Here is a 22,424-nt window from a genome sequence, read left to right as displayed (position 1 = left end):
GCTAAGATTCCGATCTGGGGACACCACATGCTTACAACAGAGTGTCCGATCTGCTGTCAGGTTCGGACCTTTTTATACTGGGCGACGTCCGAGCCAGTTTTGCTTTCATTCATCTCATTAAAACCCTTTCATTCCTCTTGTTTAAACCATTAATTTTAAAAAAAAATGTATTACTGGGTTGATGATACCCTCGGGGACAAAATCCACCAGCAGAAGTATCGACCCAGTGGTGTGAAAGAGTAATCAAGGGAACCAAGTGCCATTGGAAACATGACTGTCTGGTTCATTAAGCATATTTAAGAGAAAACTTGAGACACATAAAAATACATGTCCAAAATATTATCATACATGGACAAGGGAAGGACAGATTCTACATGCAAGGCTTCGCATGAACAGCAGCTCCCTTAACGAGCATCTGTTCATGCGAAATCTTGTAGATTCTCCAAACTGTTCATGTGATCATGTCGAATCAACCTATCATTTTCTTTTTCAGTGTCATAAGTATGACCAGCTTCGTACTTTAACTTAAATACACTTCATTATCCTATCGTTATTTCCGACTTGCGGACCAACATTTTGTCAACATTTATCTCCCTTTGGAGCAAGTGTCTATTCGGGACACGTAAGGTTTTCCATCCGATATCGACGATACTTGAGAAAATCTCGAAAGTCACAAAGGAATTTCTCGTTCTACTGACCCTGCCATAAATTTTCTTTACCCGAGATACAAATGAAAATCATCCTTGTGTAACTTACCAACAAAATGAAACACCCTGTAAATTTTAGAAACACCGTTGTGTTTGTCTGCTGGGGGCACGAGACCGCAATTAATTTTCAAGTGCATTTCAATATACACATTTGAGCAGATTAAAAAAATTCCACCGGCGCAAACTGAATAAAACTTCTCTGGCCTAAAGATATGTACAAACAGGATTTTTTATATAAATTGTAGAAAATTTTACCTCATTTTCTGAAATTAATACATATAATTCGGAGATGGGGTAAACATGACAAATGAACTGAGTTAAAAGTCCTAAATTTTAACCTTCTTCCACTGAACCAAATCACAACTTTTAGTCAGAATTGATTAATGAAAAAAAATCCCATGTAATTTTAACCTATTTTCTACCAATTAGAGGCAAAACTTCAGCAAATAAGTTTCCAGTAAAAATATGAAAAAAATGTGGAAGGTACCTACTACCAAAGTTGGAACTATATTCGTATACAACGAAAACGAAGGGGAATTAATTGTGTTCTCGTACCTATTAGATAAATAAATGTGCCCAATTTGAATAAAAACTGCACTCATGTCAAGATGAACCTTTTTTGACTTCAAGTACAAAGTTTCATCATGATTAGTTGGAAAATATATAAGTTATAGCATATTTAGTATCAGTGGTACATTGCATGACTCGCATGTCCAATGGTCGAAGGAAATAAGGCCAAGGGGAATTAATTGTGTTCTCGTACCTGGGGATTCCATTTTCATTCGAGTTACCTCTTTTTTCTGCACCCGAATCCGAACATCGATTAGAGAGACTTCGAAATTATACCTGCTCTTACGGGAGGTAACTCTGCAAAAACAGGATAAAACTTAGCTGCATCCCGAGCTCCGCAAGTAGGGAATAAACTTGTCATTGTATGGGTCAGATATTCTAACTTTGATGAAAATATTTATGTATTTAAACTTCAAAAATACATTGTTGAAGAAAAACTTATTTCTTTTTTACTACAATAAATAAGTGTGTACACAGACTGGTGTTGCCCAAGGGGCAAGTATGGACGCAGACTGGTATTGCCAAAAAAAGCAAATTTGAACATACATACGTTTTGTCTTGATCAAGAGTAACCAATGGAACCAAGATTCTAGCGGAAATCAATGGAATGTAATCCAGGGACAAAGACCAGACATGGAAAACAGACAAACACAACAATGAACATTAACTAAAATAATACACACAAAGTAACAAAAGTATATGAGAAACTCGGACTCCACTTAAAACTGAGAGCATGGCTCGGGTGCACCGGTAGGGTGAACGCGTTTGCATTGTCCAGAAAACGCCTCCATTTGCTGAAATCAATAACTGAATTATGCACATATTCATAAATATATCTGAACATGTGTTACTAAATATCTACTGATATCAGTAAATGGGGAACAAATTCCACAATGACTTGCCACAATCATAAGACATGTCATATACATATTCTTCCTTGAAGATGTACTTGCATTGATGTGTTTCATCTGTGGCAACATTCCTTCGGCTCCTGCGTATGGAGTGTTCATATCACAACTCATACGTTATGCCAGAGCTTGCCGAAACTACGCAGACTTTTTGTATCGCGCTAGAACTCTAACAAATAGGCTTCTGGAACAGGGTTATGTTGCTGTAAGATTGAAGTCATCACTACAGAAGTTTTATGGTCGTCATCATGAATTCGTGGATCGTTATGATGTATCCATCAGCACCATGAAAACTGATTTATTCAACGGGTCATAGTTTTCCTTTCCTCGTTTGTCTACCCCGGACTTTACTTTTTATGATCAACTCGGCGGGTGTTTCTAGAAAAGCAGAGGACGCGTACCCTACCGGTGCACCTGGTCCATGCTCTTAGTTTTTAGTGGAGTCCGAGTTGCTCATTCACTTTTGTTACTTCGTATGTATGATTTTAGTTACTTTATGTTCTTTGTTGTGTATGTCTGTTTTCCATGTCTGGTCTTTGTCCCTGGATTATACTTTTGATTACCGCTATAACCTTCGTTCCCTTGATTACTCTTGAACTTGCTATGTCATGTTAATAACTTTAAAATGGTAGTCGGGCCATAAACTAAAAAAAATAAATAGGAGCAATCATTAATTAATAGTTAGTAAAATCATATCAAAATTTAATAACAATTGATCAATCATAACCATGAAGACATCGCACGAAAATCAAGTGAATATGGACGATAACGACACGGACGCCGCCGACGATGACGTCGCTGTCAGCACCATTTTTCAACCTTAAGACCAAATTAGTAGTGTACATGTATGATTTGCTAATAATTTACATCTATAATGTCTTTGTTTTTATATTAGTCCTAGTTAAACAATTTTCTAGCAAAGGAGAATAAAACTACATAATGGAAAAAGGATCCTTTCTCACTTACAGTCATGTACTCAACGAAAAACATTCGAAATTCTTATGCAACACAAATACAATACCGGTATATAAAGGACTTCAAGACTAAACCCATCGGTAATGAAGGTGACCCACAATTAACATTTCTAAATCAATATTTCAACTAAATCTTGTACCAAACAATTTTATCTAATTCTAAATAGTCACATACATTTGTAGCCTGATTTTTTTTCCTTGGACAAAAACTGTTTTGCAGCTATATAAAATATATCAAGAGACACTGCCAGTATCATTTGGTTTCAAAACCAACATAACGTGTGTGTACATTCAGCACTTCACAACATTAACTTTTGTATAGAAACTTTTTAGAAAAACCAACATAACGTGTTTGTACATTCAGCACTTCACAACATTAACTTTTGTTTAGAAACTTTTTAGATAGATAGATAGATAGATAGACAATTGATGTAAGAGGTTGGAAGTCCGTTCTTTCATACGACAAGCAAAGTCAGAAAAAAAGCTAGCCAGACAATCTCTAGCACTACTGGAGTAATAAATAGACCAATCGTTAAGGCCTAAAAGAATGTTTCCGGTCACCCTAATGCCTCTCCTTCAGACCCCCTACTCAGAAGTTTTTATTTGAAATTTTGAAGAAAAAAAATAACGTGAAAATTCTGCCGTTTGTCTTTCAGAAATTAGAAGAAAATTGAAAACATACATGCCATGAGATATATATATTGCAGACACTGACAAATATATGGAGGAAATGAAGGTTCAGATATGCATTGGTCTTATTTTTATGTAAAATTCAATAGTATCTATGGATAAGGTACAAAATAAAATAACTCCATATTTTTTTTCGCTGTGGGTTTCCAAATATTTGGACTTATCACAAAAAGCCTAAAATGAATATGTGAAAGCATTAAATGTCGTCTTGTTGGTCCGTTTACGCAAACGTATTTCGTATGATACTGAGAACTCTACGGCAAGCCGAAGTGGACAAAAATGCCTATTTATTAATATTTATAAATAATTATAAATATTTATAATTCAATTATAAATATTTATAACTCATTTATTAATATCTATAATTGAATTATATTTATTAATAAATATGGCAATTTTAAATATTTATAAATGAATTATAAATATTAATAAATCAATTATGAACATTTATGTTTCAATCCAAAATGGACAAAAATGCCTATTTATAAATATTTGTGAATAATTATAAATATTTGTAAATAGTTATAAATATTTATCATTGAATTATAAATATTAATAAATGAATTATAAATATTTATGAATATAAGACAATTATTAATATTTATATTTCATTTATAAATATTTATAATTGCATTATAAATATTTATAAATAACATCATCATTATAAATATTTATGAATGAATTATAAATGTTAATAAATGAATCATAGATATTTATGATTAATTTACAAATATTTATAATTATTTATAAATATTTATAAATAGGCATTTTTGTCCACTTTGGCTTGCCATAGAACTCTCCAAAAACTCTTAAAATCTTATAAATTGAAAAATATTTATCACTGCTGTCATTTCATTTGCTACATGTTTTTTAAGTTATGATACGGGGTGATCCTTAAAGTGACATTTTTTAGAGCATATGCCCCCCCCCCCCCCCACGGTTCCGCCTAAGCTCTATTGAAGTTTTCATGTACATTATAACATGGTGCGAAATATATATAGTGCGAAATGACTGCTTGCCTAAAAAAAACAAAAATGGCGTCACCCAACAAAGACTTGAAAAAAGAACTAGCTACACCTGATTCTTCAAGTGGTTTAAAGAGGAGCTCTTCTGATTCTGAAAATAAAGATCCCCTTAATGATAATAGTACTACCGAAAACAATACAGTCAAAAAGCGTAGAAGAATTGTAAAGATAGTATGTCGCAAATCTGCCCCTGGCTCGGGCGTTATTGACTTGTGTGAAACAGACAGCACCTCTGGCTCTGGCGTGATCGACTTGTGTGCTACAGACAGCAGTGATTCGTCTCAAACTTCCCGTTTAACTCGAAAAGATACGGACAGTCCTTTTCTATTAAACATCCTTCAGAAAAATACGTCTGAGTGGACGAATATAGTTTTGCCTATCAAATTCAACTTAAAATTTTTAAATCATGTAACAGTAGATTGTGTATTTACGAAGAGTATTTTTCACTTCATTGAAAATGAACATTGCTCTGAAGTGTTAAAATTCTATCTGAAAGGCCGTGAAATAGATAAAGAAAAATATGAATGTTTTCAACATGCATTTCTGAGAGTGTTTGACATTGACAGCTGTCATATTAGTCATATTTCTGATGATAAAGTACTTGAATTGAACCAGATATTTGAAGAATGTCAATGGATTGACACCTATGTAGCTCAGTCTGTTCATAAACAACAACTTCTCAAAAGGTTAAGAGCATTGATCAGCAACATACTATTTGAACCTTTCCCAATACTGAGACAGAGGTGTAAAATATATACAATCAGGCAAAAAATTATAAAATACATGTACATGTATCTGATTCCAGCATTTACCGACCCTAAACATTTTATGGCCATTTTGGCCCAAGCACTGTTAAAGATTGTTTCCCCATGAACTCAGTTTAAACTGTTTTTGAAAAGTAAAATGATTTCCCTTCCTTCTTGAACAAATAGACATTTTGTACCTTAGTACCCTATTTTTGTCTTCCTGGTACATGTACATGTAGCAGGTAACAAAGCTACCTGTATTGACTTTGCCTTAGAAATAAAAATATTCATGTATGCATGTACATGTACATTGTACCATAAAGCTCAGTAGCATGTACATGTACATTTTGTACAAATGTATAATTGTACCTCTCAAATCAATTCAAATACAGTATTAAAGTACATTTGTAACACTACATATACATTAAAACAAGACACTGTTGAACATTGGAGTACAGAATAATATATTTTAATATACATGTAATTGTACATGTACATTTTGTACCATCCCCCTTTTCTAGTGTGTTAAGATCATTATGCACTCCAATGAACATGTTTGTGTACATTTTTTGTATTGATCAGTGATTTTTAATCATTTACATATACACTACTGTCAACCAAAATGTCGAATTCTCCGGTCTTCACAGTCCTCCACTGTGACTCCACAAAAGTAAAAACCAGGATAAAATTGGACATTTCATTACTTCTCAATATTTTTGTTCTCTCTATAACTGAGAAATTTTATTAGTCTGCTAGAACCATTAATTTCAATGTATGCCTTGTTATACAGACAGGAATAGTAAACTACAAACAACTTTTGAAATGGTGACTCCACTGTGAAAAGTGGAGACACTGTGACTCCACTCATATCTACACTGTAGAGAGTGGAGAAATTTAAATTTGTGTTGACAGAAGTGTACATGTACATGTAGTTTCACTCTCATTCTTTTTTTTTGTAGAATATGTGATAGAGAACTCTGCAAAAGTTTGAAAAGTTTCATGTGGCAGCTGTTATACATGCATAGAAAATGTAAAAGATCTACACAGAAGGAACTGACAGAAGGAATGTACCTAGAGCTTTTTGTTTCGTTTGCAAGAATATTTGGCTTGAATATTGTGTGAGTACATGTAACATTGTACGTTTATATCATTGGAATCATCAGTGTTCAATCTAGAAATTTTTCACTGGGGATCATCATGGCCCAAGCAGCTTACCAGAGGAGGCCACTGATAGAAATATGGGGTCAATCAAAAAAAAAAAAAAACTTTTACCCACAATACAATAAGCTAATATGATTTTTAGCTATGCCTATGATGCACAGAGCTCATTCTTTGTTTATGGTGCTCCGCCATGTTGCTATGGTGAAGTCTATGTAGTCAAGATAGCATGTTGTATTTTAATAATGGAAATATGATATCACATAGGTTTTATATATAGTGTATTGGATTGGATTGGTTCATGCCATCAACTGTTTAAAAGCAAAAGTGATGAAGAATGGTAATAAAAGCACTCTTCTTTTGCTTTAAGGGATTTTGTGTCATCAATTTATATGCTAGTTGCCATATCCCTTCTTTACTATTGAGTAAATTGCCATGTCCCTGGGGAAAAAGACCTTGAAAAGATCAAAGAAAATAGACCTAGTCAAACTACTACAACAACAGGGTCCACTGAAGACTTAGATCATTGAAGATTTAAGACACACACTAATGACAGTAGCTGTGTATCATCACCTTAATATGTAATTTTATCATGATATTTTGATTTGTTCTAAAATGTGCTTTGATTTGTGCTTTCATTAAAACAGTACTCAATTTTCCTCTAACATGTACAAAATAGATATCATACAACAGTTTTTGCACTCTTTCATATCAAAGTCAACATTGCTTCATCAATAAAAGTTAAACCTGTGTAGAAATGGGTAATGACAAAACAGTACATGAGTTAAATTTTCACAATACTCATGACTATTCTTACTACAATACTATAGGTATATAAGTAATCATTTTTTTATTTAATCACAATACTGGTATACAATACTGGAACAATTTTTTTTATACCAGTATTGCAGTCGCCAAGTACAGGAGATCCAAAATCTTTATTTTACCATCTTGAGTGGAGAAATACATGTAGTTTAAACCACCCATAACGAGTGACTCATTACTGAAGGACCACATACACGTGTGTATTAACCTGTACTCTCTGAATCATTGTTTTAGGAGTGGTTCAAATGTTGATAAATATTCCTTGTCCATTGACAATAAGGACTTCTTTGTCATACCAGATGCAGTTATATGCCATTCTTCTTCAAATGATGATGACAAAATATTCGCTGTGATAAAGGTAAGCTAAAAGTAGTATCCTTTTATCAATTTAAGTAAAATTAGACCTATCCATTGTTTCATTCAGTCACTGCATGTAGGATCTCACCACACTCTACTTTTTGTTCACTTGACCTTTTTGATAAGCCTATCAGGTTTCATATGTCATGATTTTTAAGGGATTATTCAAATGAAAAATTGAAGGACTCTGAAAAGGTGTTAAAATTAGACTAAAAAAAATGGGCCAAAAACAAACATTTCACAAAGTATTACATGTACATGTACCATGTAAATCCAGTAAAAGCGTAGAAATGTCTATGATCTTGTTCCACAATATTCTGTACCATTATTGTGAGACTTGGATTGTGATAGTCCAGACAACAACTTACATTTTTAATTCAAGTGAACGGATCTCTTGTGTTTCAACAATAACTTACATTTTTTAATTCTAGTGAACGGGTCTCTTGTATTTCAAAGTACCGTACCACCAAAGGAAGACTAGTATATTTTTGGGGGTTAAGACTGAAAACTTTTGGAATAAGGGGCCCAAAACGAGCATTTTTCTTTAGACAATAAATTAAGTTAATGTGAATGGTTCTCATATAAGTTTTACTACAATGTGCTATTCCACAAATGAAAGACTGAGATTGATAGGGTGGTGACTTGAGCCAGGTAAGAATAGGAGACCAGAAACCATTTTTGTTTTAGATACCTGGATGATTATTTTAGAAAAAAGCAATGGGTCACTTTGAAAATGTACGACAAGGTGCAATACTTGGAAAGGAAGGTGGATAATGGTTTTGATGGTTTTCACAGGAACCATTTAGGAATGAGGGACCAAAAGTCATCATTTAGGAATGAAGGACCAAAAGTCACCATTTAGGAATGAGGGACCAAAAGTCACCATTTTGATTCTGGTTAAACTCTTATCCTGTTGTCAAATATCTAATTGTAACAAAAATACAAAGCTGTATCAAGCATGAATGTTGTGTCCATACTTGCCCCTACTGTTCAGGGTTCGACTTCTGCGGTCATAAAAAGCTGCGTTTAGTGAAGCATTTTTTTTTTAATTTTGGAGTTGTGGGATTCAGTCATTTCTTATTAATAATTATGTAGCACATTTTGCATTATGCCCTTTAAGAACAACTGTTTACCAGTACATTTAAACAATACATGTACCTGTAATGTCATACCTGTATCATTAGAAATTACAGATAAATTTCAACTAAAGTACATGTACATGTAATTACTAGTATGTATAAATGATAACATTGTTTTTCTAGTATTTATCGAAGTGTAAATTCAGAATATTCACTTACATAACAAATGAAAGTCCAAAGGACTTCTGTGTCAGGTTTATGAGTGAAGGTTTAATTTTGCACATCCATAAATTCAGGAAAAAACAAGCTATCTGAAATACGTGTTTATTAAAATATTTTTTTTTTTATGACTATCTTTTGTCAAAGCGATGGTAGACATGTTGTTTACGATATGTACATGGAGCTTACACTGTTGTAAAAACTGTCTTTGCTTAGGTCGTGAAAGTTGAACAACTAATCATAATGCATAAAAAAGCCATATGCTAATTAGATTGGAATTAGTATGCACTAATTACTTGGTATAATAGTAAATGTACAATTTACATGTATCTATCACATTTATCCTATTACATGTATTAAAAAGTACATGTTTGTACAAATGTACAATATGTACATGTATAAATGATAATGATAGATTTACTGTACATAATAATATAGTATTAATGTATGGCCTTTTCTATATAGGCGTTGCCTTGGTCCATTATAGTCATCCTTGGCCATTATTAATACTTTGGGCATGTTACAAGGCAAATATGGAAAAGGCCATGCATTGATACTTTTATTAGCCAAGTTTATTTAGGATATGGTTAGAATATTATCAATACATATGCTTTCACATTAGGTTTTTCAGTCAATCTTATTAGCCCCGACAGTCGTATTGGCCCTCAGCCATGCCTCAGGATCAATATGACCGCTTCAACCAATATGACCGACCTCTAACCTATAACAGGGCCAATGTGAAATTACATATTTATTAACATATATTATCAACCATCTACCCAAAATATGTTAAAATATGTCAAAAACTGACCAATTGATATGAATTCAAACTGGGCATCTATAGGGGGCCAATATGAAAAAAAGAGGACCAATATGGAACAAACCAGGGCCAATAGGGCATCATAACCTCCAGTCGTTTGACATCGCCATTTTGAGTTAGAATTTTAATTTCAAAAACTTTGATCACCAGGACTAAAAGCTGCAGAAACACAAAAAAAATCTTTCATTTTATACAAAAAGGATGTTTAAGACTAATGTAAATAAACCTACATGATCTTAGTAAAACACGAAAACAACTGTTCTACGAATCATCTAGTTGAGTTGGTCAATATAATTGTCAATAAATATGTAATTTCATATTGGCCCTGTTATAGGTTTTGGTCAATCAAATTGGCCTCAACAGCCGTATTGACCCTCAGTGATGCCTCGGGACCAATACAACCGCCCCGACCAATATGACAGACCTCAAACCTATAACAGGGCCAATATGAAATTACATATTTATTAATATATATTAGTATATATATAATTAATTATGGATATAATGAGGTTAATGTATCTGTCACAATAATCCTACTGAATAAAAAACTTCTTACAGTAAGATTATTATTATAACTGCATGGTTTACTTTCTCAGGTCAAGTCATGTAGTCAAGATGAAGACAAAGAAGAAGACAAATATTTAGGAAGTACATGTAATCATGCCAAACACATTGGATCTTCCTTAAAAGGACAACATTGTGGACAGTTTTTGTGTACTTTGTCTAACTCTGCATTTGGAAGTCGTGGAATGTATGGATTCATTGTACAGGGAACAAATGTAAATACTGATTTGCATAATTTCAGTTATAAGATGTATGACTTATGGTCATGGGCTAGGATGCCTGAGTTATTACATCCTCTGCTTTAATCAATGGATGGTACATGTTGCTCATTTCCTTAGATATATCTTCTGATCCACATTACTTTATATATGGGTCCCTAGGAAATTATATGAACTTCCTAGCTTTCAAATTAATAAACATCATTATTTAAAGTTTTTACGCTTCTTTTATTCCACACAAGCACTTCATAGTAAACTACATTTGAAAAGTATAATATGGCATATGTTTCATGAAACTTTGGTTTGAAATCAATTAATTGACAAACGTTCAAATATTAGCCTAAATACGACACAAAATACAAAAGTGTGCTTAAACAGGATTTAGCTGTCCAGTTAAGGGATTTAATCGTCCAATACAGCTGTTTCACATCCATGTTAGTTATCAGCCGTTATGGAAAACCTTTATGCAAGAAGACTGCATGTATAATATGGACCAGTTGGTCCTATAAATTTTTAAATAGAACTGAGTTACACTTTGGTCTAGATAATTTTATTGGGCTACCTTGTGTCTGTAATATATTGACAATGTACATGTATAATATAATATGTCAGATGATTTTATGGATCCTTTTTGAATAAATTTAGGGTTTATATTTAAACAAGAAACCTTTTTGGAAATTTATAATATTTAAGTATTTTAAAGAGTATCTTTTGTCAGGTGATTCTTTATTCGTATGTCTATTGACCAAGTTGGCCATTGGAATAGACCTGGGCCCAGTTTTATAAAAAAAAAAAAAAAAAAAAAAAATACTCAAATTATATTTTCCTCAAATCCTTGAAATTTTTAAGAAAATCTGATATTGAGATTATTATTAAGCCCTGGTCTTTCCTTCTCTCTCACATTCAAAGTTTGTATTACTGTCATGACTGTCTTTATAGAAAGAATTCTGTTCAGGCACTGTTACATGTAGATAAGGGGAACTAACTCATACAGAGCCCCCATCAAGGTCAAGATAAACTCTTTTTTGTAAAAAACTTAAAATATTAGTGACATTCCTACATTATTAATGAACTAAGAATCAAAGCTGGTCAGTCATGTCTCTTGGAATTCATGTGAGAATAATGCATTCAGATCTTGAAAGCTTGACAGCCCCGTCATAGTGAAATTATCTGTTACAATAAGATGCATCGTGGTTCACATTAGAATTGTTTATCTTGACATTTCTTTTGTATATGTATTCCTTTAATGAAGTCCCAGAGTGTCAGAATATGTCACAAAAGAAGTCTCTTTTTATACCCTGCCACACGATTGGTCCACATATTATGTGATACCCTCCATGATATTGCATGTCTGTCCATCTGTTTGTCCTTCGATGGTTCCCAGATGTTAACTTTAGAAGATATTGAAGGATCTTTTTCAAACTTTGTATAGTTATTGAGTTTCGTGTAATACAGTTTAGGTTGAATTTCAGTTTGATCAGATTAAACACAAAAAGTTGTTTTTAAGCACATCCCCCCACAAATGAAAATTAAATTAATATCCCATAACATGCCCACTTTCTTTCATTTTTCAGGTAACATTAACATCTTTTATACCAGATGATGGGTACTTTGAACATTTGTGCAGTGGAAATCTATGTGAAAAAGGAGCAGTCATGACATACAGTAAACAATATAATATCTTGAGAAAAGAGGATAGAAAACAGTTAGTGGAAACATTCTTGGATTTTGAGAAGTTGATGAAATTTGTGTGCATGAAAAAATAGATCTTATTTCCTTCTATTTTGATTACAGAAAAAGGTGATTTCTGCACTTTAAAAAATCAGTTAATTTAGTGGTTTGCATGTTTATTTTGAAAGTTTTAGGGTTTAAGTATCAGTCTCTCTAAAAATCAGGCAGTTGGTGAAACATGGTATGAAAAATCCTTTCATTTTGATAGTGTAATTTTACTGAAAATCCGGAATGAGTTTTTATTCACAGAGTTCTTTACGGATTTTCAGGTTTTATAGAAACCAATTTTCAAGTTCAATATTCATTGAAGGGATACATCATAAATAGAATTAAAATTTACGTTTCCACAATATGTGTAGAAGTCGCCTCCCGTTTCCTGATCTGTCTTTTGAGAAATATATTGTCAATTGAACTGCTTATTATTAATCGAGGCAGTGTAAAGAGCCTGGATATCAAATTTCATCAAAACGGAATAAATTTAAGTTTTCCATCGCAGTGGCGATTATCGATTGAGCCGCTAATTGGGGCATCCAAAAGAACCTGACAAAATCTGACAACTTTGAATTTTCAAGCACAGTGGCGGCTATTTTGAAAATTGAGGCAGACCCGCCGCTCAAATTTCCAATTGAGTCTCAGTTAATAATCAGGACGGCTAAAAGAACTTGGATATCAATTTTCATTGAAATCGGACAAATTTGAATTTTCGACTGCGTTGGTGGCCATTTTGAAAATGGCCGCCTAGATGCACGCGATTTTTTTCCAGATTTGGTTTGGACTATTGAGTTTACTTTATACACCAAGTTTCGTCAAATTCTGGTCAGTGGTTTTTGAGATGTATGATGTTCCAATTACTGGTGTAAAAAAGATGGGTATCTTTAGTCCGGCGGCCATTTGAGGTTGCATCTTTCGAAGAGTAGTTCTAACTTCTTAAAAAGTTTTATCTCAATCGGACCACTTTTGAGAAAAAGGGTGGACACTTTCAATAATTTTTATGACAGGAGATTTAAAATAATGCGAATGTCGCCCCGGCAACCGTTCCCAATTTTATTACTGAATTGTTATGCCTATTCAACTTCTTTGACAAACTATTTTCAAATTTGTAGCTATTCATGCTGTTGAGATAAGGCAATGCCCTAGATTGTGACCTAAGGCAGCCATTTTGAAAATGGAGACTTTTCGTCAGAATTTTAGCTTGGATTCCGAGGTCTACATGATACGCACTGTATTACTAACTTTCATTAAATTTGTTCAATAAATAAAAAACTTATGGCCGTGTGAAAAAAAGTGGATTTTGGGATCCATGAAATTTTCAGTTTTTCGTTGCCATGGCAACAGACAATATATCGATTCATATGGAACGCCTAAACTGTCTGATGAGATACACATTTGTTAACGTGTTTGTCAACCTTATATTACTTGCTGTGGCTTTATAATTACATGTGGGCATTTTGTATTTACGTTATGTAGGAACATCTTTGCATTATGTCGTTTTGTCTTTACGTTCTGTCGTTTTATGATTACGTTATGTCAACATATATTTACATTATGTGGATTTATTTTTACGTGCAGTGGTTTTCTTATAACGTGAGATCGTTTCATCTTTACGTTATGTCGATCTCTAAATACTTTATGTGCATTTTCTTTTCTTTACGTGCAGTGATTTCTTCTTTGCTTGATGTGGTTTCTTCTTTAGGGGATGTGGAGAAAAATTTCATAATGACGTGTGACCCCGGAACTTTTCGATCCGGTGTAAACTTCAAATCAGTCCGTAAAAGGCAAAGTAGACGTCACAACGCCGATTAGAAAAATGCTGAACGAAATACACTTGGGTAGTCTATCCAGTCACCCTAGAGTGTTTATTCTATAGTAAAAAATGGCTTATTTGTTATTTACGTTCAATATTATCACAATTGATACACCTGGGACTCTGTTGATGACTTGTGGCGATTTTCGTAGTCAGAATATATTTTTTTTAATTCCAAAAACATGGGAATTTCGACTTCCTCGAAAATTTGCATAAATTCGATTCTACAAGTTATTGCGTGACTAAATTTAATTTTCACATTAATAAACCACCAAAACTAATTTTCAAAAAAAAAAAATTAAAAATATTACTCCTTCCCCTAGAAAACTGGTCCCAGTATCAAACATAATTTTCATTCATAGCATACCGACACTGTGAAAGTCATATTTTAGGCATTCATAATTAAGATAATGATTTACTCAACATATCTTATCAATTCAAAACAATACTTCTTTTGTATTTTTGGCTACTTTTTATACCTCGTTGAGGCAAAAATCATTTTAGCTCACCTGTCCCAAGACCATGTGAACTATTGCCATCACTTGGCGTCCGTCGCCGTCCGTCGTCGTTAACAATTATACAAAACTTTTCTCCCCTGAAACTACTTAACCAATTAGAACCAAACTTAGTATGAATGTTTCTTGTGGTATCCTCCATTGAACTGAAATGAGGATTTTTGTTTCTTCGAAAAACATGGCCGCCGTTACTAATAGTAGTACATAGGGGTCAGACAATAGTTTTTTGCATATATCTCCAAAACCATTATGGTTTGCCAAATTCTTTTTATTGCTGAAATGATCCTTATGATAAGGCTTACTAAAGTATCCAGGGAGAAAAGTTGTCAGACGTTTCCTTGTTAGAGTTATTGCACTTGAAAGGCGAAAAATGATTATTTTTTTTAACAGATTTTAGCCAATATCTTGAAAACTATGATAGATAGAAAACTTTAACTAAATTGTTGCAATGATCCTTATGGCACGACCTACAAATGTTTGTGGGGATCAAACTTGTTGGTTGACTCCTCTTTAAATTTTTTGCCCTTGAAAGACAAAAAAAATATGTTTTTAGCAGTTTTCAGCCAATATTTTGAAAACTATTATTGATAGAATGAAACTTTCAATTGATAAAGGGATCCTTCTGATAAGTCCAACCAAAGTGTTCATTGAGTCAAAATTGTCGGACAGCTCCTTGTTAGAGTTGTTGTCCTTGAAAAAAAAACCAAAAAAATAAATAACTAGGTGAGCTATTTAGGGTCCTTGGAGCATCTTGTTTACGGTTTTTATACTTCTAACTTCTTTTTATCTGCAAAACGAAGTAAATTCATATATGCATGTATCAATATGCTGCCAAATTTCTCAGATTTACAATGATACCAAGAAAGTTGCGGTAACACTTGTGTTTTATATCAAAATGAATACAATGGAACTCTGTCTCATAGAAATCGCTTAAATTGACATATTTTTCAATGTCAAAACCCCTAGAGTATTTATTCTTCAGTAAAAATGGCTTACTAGTATTTGTTATTTATGTTCAAGATATTCACAACTGATACTTCTTGAATTCTGTTGATGACTTGTGGCGATTTTCGTAGTCAGAATTTATAAAACCAAAACAAAAAATAATAATAATAATAATAAAAAATTCAAAAATGGGAATTTCAATATTCCCGTAAAAAGTCGCATAACTTCGGCTCTACAAGATATTACTCGACTAAAAAGTCTCAAATTTTGAATCATTCGATAGAAATTGAATTTCCTGAATTAATAAACCACCATTAACTGATTTTCAAGAAAGATTTTTTTTTTAATGTTTTAAAATTTAACCCGAAAAAACTGGTCATCAAGCATAATTCTCATTCACAGCATACCGACACTGTGAAACTCATATTTTAGGCATTCATAATTTAAAAGATAATTATTTGCCCAAATTATCTGAACAATTCAGGCGTGTGATATTTTCATAGGGTTACAATTACTATAAAATCATAAAAAGTAGAATTTACAGAATTTCTTCTATATCACTCCTTATTATCTTTTTTTTTTCAGAATACCGTAGTTTAAACGAGCTTTTGTGCGATACAGTGGATTTGTATAGTGTCTAAGCTTTCAAATCGGCCAGATAATTAATATTTGAAATTGAAGTTGGTGCAAAAATTACCGACCCTACCCATGAAAAAAAAACTCAACATGAACAAAAATGTTATTTTTTAACATATAAACGACGCACACTGGGCATGTTGCGGGCGATTGTTTTCATTATCGATGCATCCAACATATTTGCTAATTTCATGAGCGTAGGCGACAGTAATGTGTTTTTTTCATAAAAAGGGAAAATTCATAAAGAAATTCAAACGCTTCAATTGATCAGATGTGTTGAGTGAATCATTATCTTAATTATGAATGCCTAAATATGACTTTCACAGTGTCGGTATGCCGTGAATGAAAATTATGTTTGATACTGGGACCAGTTTTCTAGGGGTAATAATTTATTTTATTTTTAATTATTTTTTTTTAAATTCTTTCTTGAAAATTAGTTTTGGTGGTTTGTAGAAGATAAATTTAGTCACGCAATAACTTGTAGAGTCGAATTTATGCACATTTTCGCGGGAGTCGAAATTCCCATGTTTTTGGAATTTAAAAAAATATATTCTGACTACGAAAATCGCCACAGGTCATCTACAGAGTCCCAGGTGTATCAATTGTGATAATATTGAACGTAAGTAACAAATAAGCTATTTTTTACTATAGAATAAACACTCTAGGGTGACTGGATAGACTACCCAAGTGTATTTCGTTCAGCATTTTTCTAATCGGCGTTGTGACGTCTATTTTGCCTTTTACGGACTGATTTGAAGTTTACACCGGATCGAAAAGTTCCGGGGTCACACGTCATCATGAAATATTTGTCCACATCTCGTAAAGAAGAAACCACATCAAGCAAAGAAGAAATCACTGCACGTAAAGAAAAGAAAATGCACATAAAGTATTTAGAGATCGACATAACGTAAAGATGAAACGACCTCACGTTATAAAGAAAACCACTGCACGTAAAGATAAATCCACATAATGTAAATATATGTTGACGTAACGTAATCATAAAACGAAAGAACGAAGACAACATTACAGAACGTAATGACGAAATGACAGAACGTAAAGACAAAACGACATAATGCAAAGATGTTCCTACATAACGTAAATACAAAATGACCACATGTAATTATAAAACCACAGCAAGTAATATAAAGTTAACAACACATAAACAAATGTGTATCTCATCAGACAGTTTAGGCGTTCCATAGATTCACCTTTTTTCTTTATTTTATTAGGCGCTCTAAACCGTACCACCATACCAAATTTCAAGTTTCTAGTCACCTAGGTTTCCGAGATATTGCAATGTTCCAGATTATGAACTTTGGTAGCCATTTTGTAAATGGCGGCATATCAGCGAAAAATTTTTATGTGGATTCCGAGATATTGATTCCGCAGCATACAACAAAGTTTCATTAAAATTACCTTCTACATAAAAAAAGTTATAAGTGTGAGAAAAAAGTGAATTTTGGTATCCATGAAATTCTCAGTTTTTTCGTTGCCATGTAACTGACAACATATCGATTCACCTTTTTTTGCTGAATTTTATTAGGGAAATTGAGTTCTACCACCATACCAAATTTCAAGTTTCTAGCCACCTAGGTTTCCGAGATATTGCATTGTCTTAGATTATGAACTTATCACGTTTCTATGGAAACGGTAGCCATTTTTTCGACAAAAATTCTGGTGCACCCCTTCTCAATACCATCTACCTCCATACCAAGTTCCAATTCATTCCCTTCGGTGATGCTCTCTAGAAACTCGGGACAAAAATCATTGGAAGAAAAATAATAATTAAAATTTACGTTTCCACGAAACGTGTAGAAGTCGCCTCCCGTTTCCGGATCTGTCTTTCGAGAAACATATTGTCAATTGAACTGCTTATTATTAATCGAGGCAGCGTAAAAATCGTGGATATCAAATTCCAACAAAAGCAAAAAAGTTTGAATTTTCGACCGCGGTAGCGCCCATTTTGAAAATGCCGGTCGATACGTAGCTCAAATTCCCAATTGAACCGCAGATTCTTAATTAGGACGAATTAAAGAACCTAGATACCAATGTTCATCATTATCGGACAAATTAAATTTTCGATTTAGTGGTTGGCGACTTAATAAATATGATAAATAATAATATTACAGATGTAGGGGAATGCAGGGTGGTGTTTATCGCTCAATATGTACCTTTAAACTTGATTGTTTAACGAGCGAGAATATAGACGTCAATTTCGTCTGTTACCGAACTGAAACTCTCACCACATAAATAGGTGCATATTTTTGATATGTATGCAAGTACTGTGCAAAGTTTTCACATCTCTGGGTAAATACTTTTTGAGTTACTTATTTCACAAAGTATAGGTACCCTTAAGTCGAACGGACGGACGGGCAGACGGAGTTCAGCGACTACTTTCACCTTGGTGACACCAACGTGTGTAAAAAAAAACAAAAACAAGCATTTATAATATGTTTAATGCAAAATATGGGTTTTCTACATTTTTATATACACCTTTTGATATTTAAATCTCCCCAATAGAACTAATACATCAAAAGTGATTCACGCGTCATAGTATCTAAAGCAGTAAGTTTATAAGAATATCTAGTTTAAATTAATAACTGGCATATAATTGTAGTCGGTTAGGTAGAAGGTAGTTACAGTGACTCGTCAATTTGTGTTGCATACTAAAATGTACCCATTATATATAACATATTAACTGATCGATTAAACACTTGTTTTTTTTTTTTTTTAAATAATCTAAGTAGAAATCACCTTTATCGTTAAACTTTTCTCCTTTCAAGTTAACAATAAATACATCAAGTTAACAGTGAATCTTCGGAGTTTTCCAACTTTGATACCATTATGTATTGTTACAATAAAACCATGTTACAATTAAGTTCAACTCATTGTACGAGACACTCTTGGTCAATGTTGTTATAATATTCCGTTCAAGTTGAACAGCTTAAATTCGAATCATTATTCAGTATGAATCGGATTTCGATTTGTTCCTTAGTCCTGTTTTTTTAGCATACTGAAAATTCATTGTCACAAAAGAAGAAACAATAACAAATTTATTAAGACTTAGGATTCTAAATTTGAAGCTATCCTCAGCTTACTGTTCAGTTCTTTGGTCGGTCCTCCCTTGAAATACAGCAAAACTCTGAAAAATTAAATAAATCACAATTGTAAATGTTATTGTTACTTAAATACACACGTATTAGTAAACACCAGAATTTAATTAACTGTGAACACAGCTTTAAAAACAATGACCTGGTACCCTTATCATGTGTGTATTCTTTATGGAAGTTACATATTTGATCAACAATCAAAATAACTAGTTCATAATGGCATTACTCTAATATATGTACCATTCAATTACTAGTAAAGGAAGTTGTGACGTGCGGATGAACAACTTGATCACTAAACACCACACGCTTTGAACCCCGGGGTATGACCATATTGTTATATACATAATGTTACAATTTATTCAGATAAAAAACTTACACTGTCAGATTTCATGACCTCCAAATACTAGTAGGTAGATATCATATGTCTTTAAAGTACTTAAAGGCCTTAGCAATGTTCAAGATATTAGTAATTACCTTAGATAGTTACATGAATGCGCTGGCAGCATATCCTACAGAAGCATTATAGAAACAAGCATGGAAACCAGAAGCGTTAAGGATCCCACAACCAATAGACTCCTACGAACTGCTTCGATACTGTTTACTTTAATGTATCTCATGCCAGGCGGGGTGATGAACATGTAATAACGCCCTTCGTAGATAGGAATATAGGCCCGTGCCATTGTTGTAATATGGATGTTTTGTTTTGTTTTAACGCTAGCCTATCAAGTGTTCTTTTTTATAGCAAAAAAAATCTTGATAGTGATATATAAATTAATAATAGCAATGATTCAAAAATACTTGGTAGGTTAACCAGACTGATAAACTTATTTGAAGTATATTATCTGGTCTTTCTTAGTAAATGTGATTGTTAATATGTCAATTCGTTGAAATCAATTAAAAACTAAGAACTAATCTCTACCACATGTACACAAGTTTATATAGCAAAAAAAGAGTATAAAATCTAAATATTGTACATTTATATCCTATCAAAGTCAGTATTAATTAAAATGTGATATTATCCAAAGGAGTATTATCGTAAACGGAGTAAAAATGACATTGTATCAAAACAATAGATTATAATGATTTTTTTACAGACTGATTTATTGAATATTCTTTAAAAATAATAATCATGAAATATCTTCTTTTTTAATTGTGAATTACGTAGATGTGGTGTTTTTTTTTTCTTTTGGCACCATAATGAAAATTTCCGCTATAAATAGGTAGATTTTTCCCACAATGAAATGTTTATTTTTAAATCTTTTCTATAAATATACACACCCGATAATGCTCTTGTAATTCTACTATTGACATACAGTAGGTATATCAATATTTATATTACATGTTACCCGCGATGTCCTCCAAATGAGACAATCTTGGTTTTTAATAATAAGCGTCAATTGGTTAAGTTAACGGTTCCATATAAAATCCTACCAAATTTAAATATAAGGATCGGTGGGCACATGATGATTTACAAATTATAATTTAATTTATTTATACTCTTAATCTGGTTCATAATAAAGGATTAAAAAATAGCAAAAGATAATATGATGTACCTCTTGAGAAAATTTATAGCCAGTATCCATGGATACTCTCCTTAGCAACATTTGCCTACATGCACGCATCAGTACTTGTCTAAATTAAAGAGAAAGGTGTTAGTCTTAAGATGGTAGAATTTAGTCAAACGAAAAAAAAAGAGTTCAATATTTCCCCCCATTGCCTCCAGTATTTAACAAAGTAGATCTTCGAATATAAATCAAAGCACCAAAGGTGCTGAAACTTCGGAGTCGTTAGGCGTGCAACCTGCATGATAGGTTCCCGATGTTTATTTTTTAAGCAATGTGCTATAGTGCCAGTCATGACCTGGACCAAGGTTTGAGACTGTTTTGGTGTTGAACCCATATTTCCCCTGCAACCTGCAGCAAAACAAATCAAAGAGGTACACAAATATCGTGAAAATAAGATTATTGCATTTGTTTATGTTCTAGAGACCTTAAACTTGAAAAAAGGCAGCTAATGATATTGAATGTGACTCTTCTTGATAAAATGATTTTGATTATAATGCCATCCACGGGGCATAGTTAAAATCCAATAGCACCCAAAGAGAGATAACTCCAATTAAATTATATTGGCTTTTAACTAGACTGGTTCCCGATCACATTATTCAGAAGTCCCGGGAACCAGAATAGCTTTTAACTATCTTCTTTGAAATTACTACGCGGCCAAGCAGCAAAAAATAGTTTGGCGTCTCGATTTACCAGTTCGACTATATTTAGCTGAAAATTAACACTTAAAAATGTTTGAAATATCATTCATTTGGGATATCGTTGAAATATTTAAAGTTTAAAAGAGAATCACGCATTAATTTGAAGACTGCATTTCCCGGAAGCCCTTTTGTCATTCTTTTACTTACAATAGGCGAAGCCACTCACGTGACTTCCGAGTAAAAATTATAAAATAAAACTCCGGCTGCTGCTAAACAATTGATTCTATCTCCATATGAAATCCTAGGCCACTCTGAGAAGAACTCGGTCTGTGCCTAAATAACAAAAATGATATATCAGCATCGACACCAGGACAACCCTTAAAGTGTGTATCATTTACTTTAGAAAAAAAGAACAGATAAGGTAAATCGCAAAAACACACTATCGTTTAACCTAAATACAAAATAATACTTTAAGAGATCATCTAAAGTGTAAAACACCTTTAAGTAATATTTAAGGCCCCGGCAACAAAAGGAATGAAAATCACCGTAATAGAACGTTGACATTTTCAAAGTAAAACAAAAAGGCAATTAACGACACGAAGGCACATTAATGAACACCT

The 22,424-nt window shown here is 33.0% G+C and overlaps 1 protein-coding gene across 1 annotated transcript; it reads left to right on the top strand.

Annotated features, from left to right (window-relative positions):
- The first annotated feature begins 4,857 nt into the window (after positions 1-4,857).
- Positions 4,858-13,003, top strand: LOC148620848 (uncharacterized). Its single transcript, XM_088574684.1, has 5 exons — positions 4,858-5,560; positions 6,580-6,738; positions 7,838-7,961; positions 10,675-10,857; positions 12,435-13,003. The coding sequence occupies exons 1-5, from the start codon at positions 4,884-4,886 to the stop codon at positions 12,624-12,626; spliced, it is 1,335 nt and encodes a 444-aa protein (XP_088430810.1). The 5' UTR covers positions 4,858-4,883; the 3' UTR covers positions 12,627-13,003.
- Positions 13,004-22,424: the final 9,421 nt, after the last annotated feature.

This window comes from Perna viridis, chromosome 3 (genome assembly GCF_037379345.1).
Source record: "Perna viridis isolate PV_CMFRI_1.1 ecotype Kerala chromosome 3, ASM3737934v1, whole genome shotgun sequence".
Lineage (NCBI taxonomy): Eukaryota > Metazoa > Mollusca > Bivalvia > Mytilida > Mytilidae > Perna > Perna viridis.
Note: the sequence above shows the minus strand (reverse complement) of the source record. Positions and strands in the feature narration are given on the sequence as shown.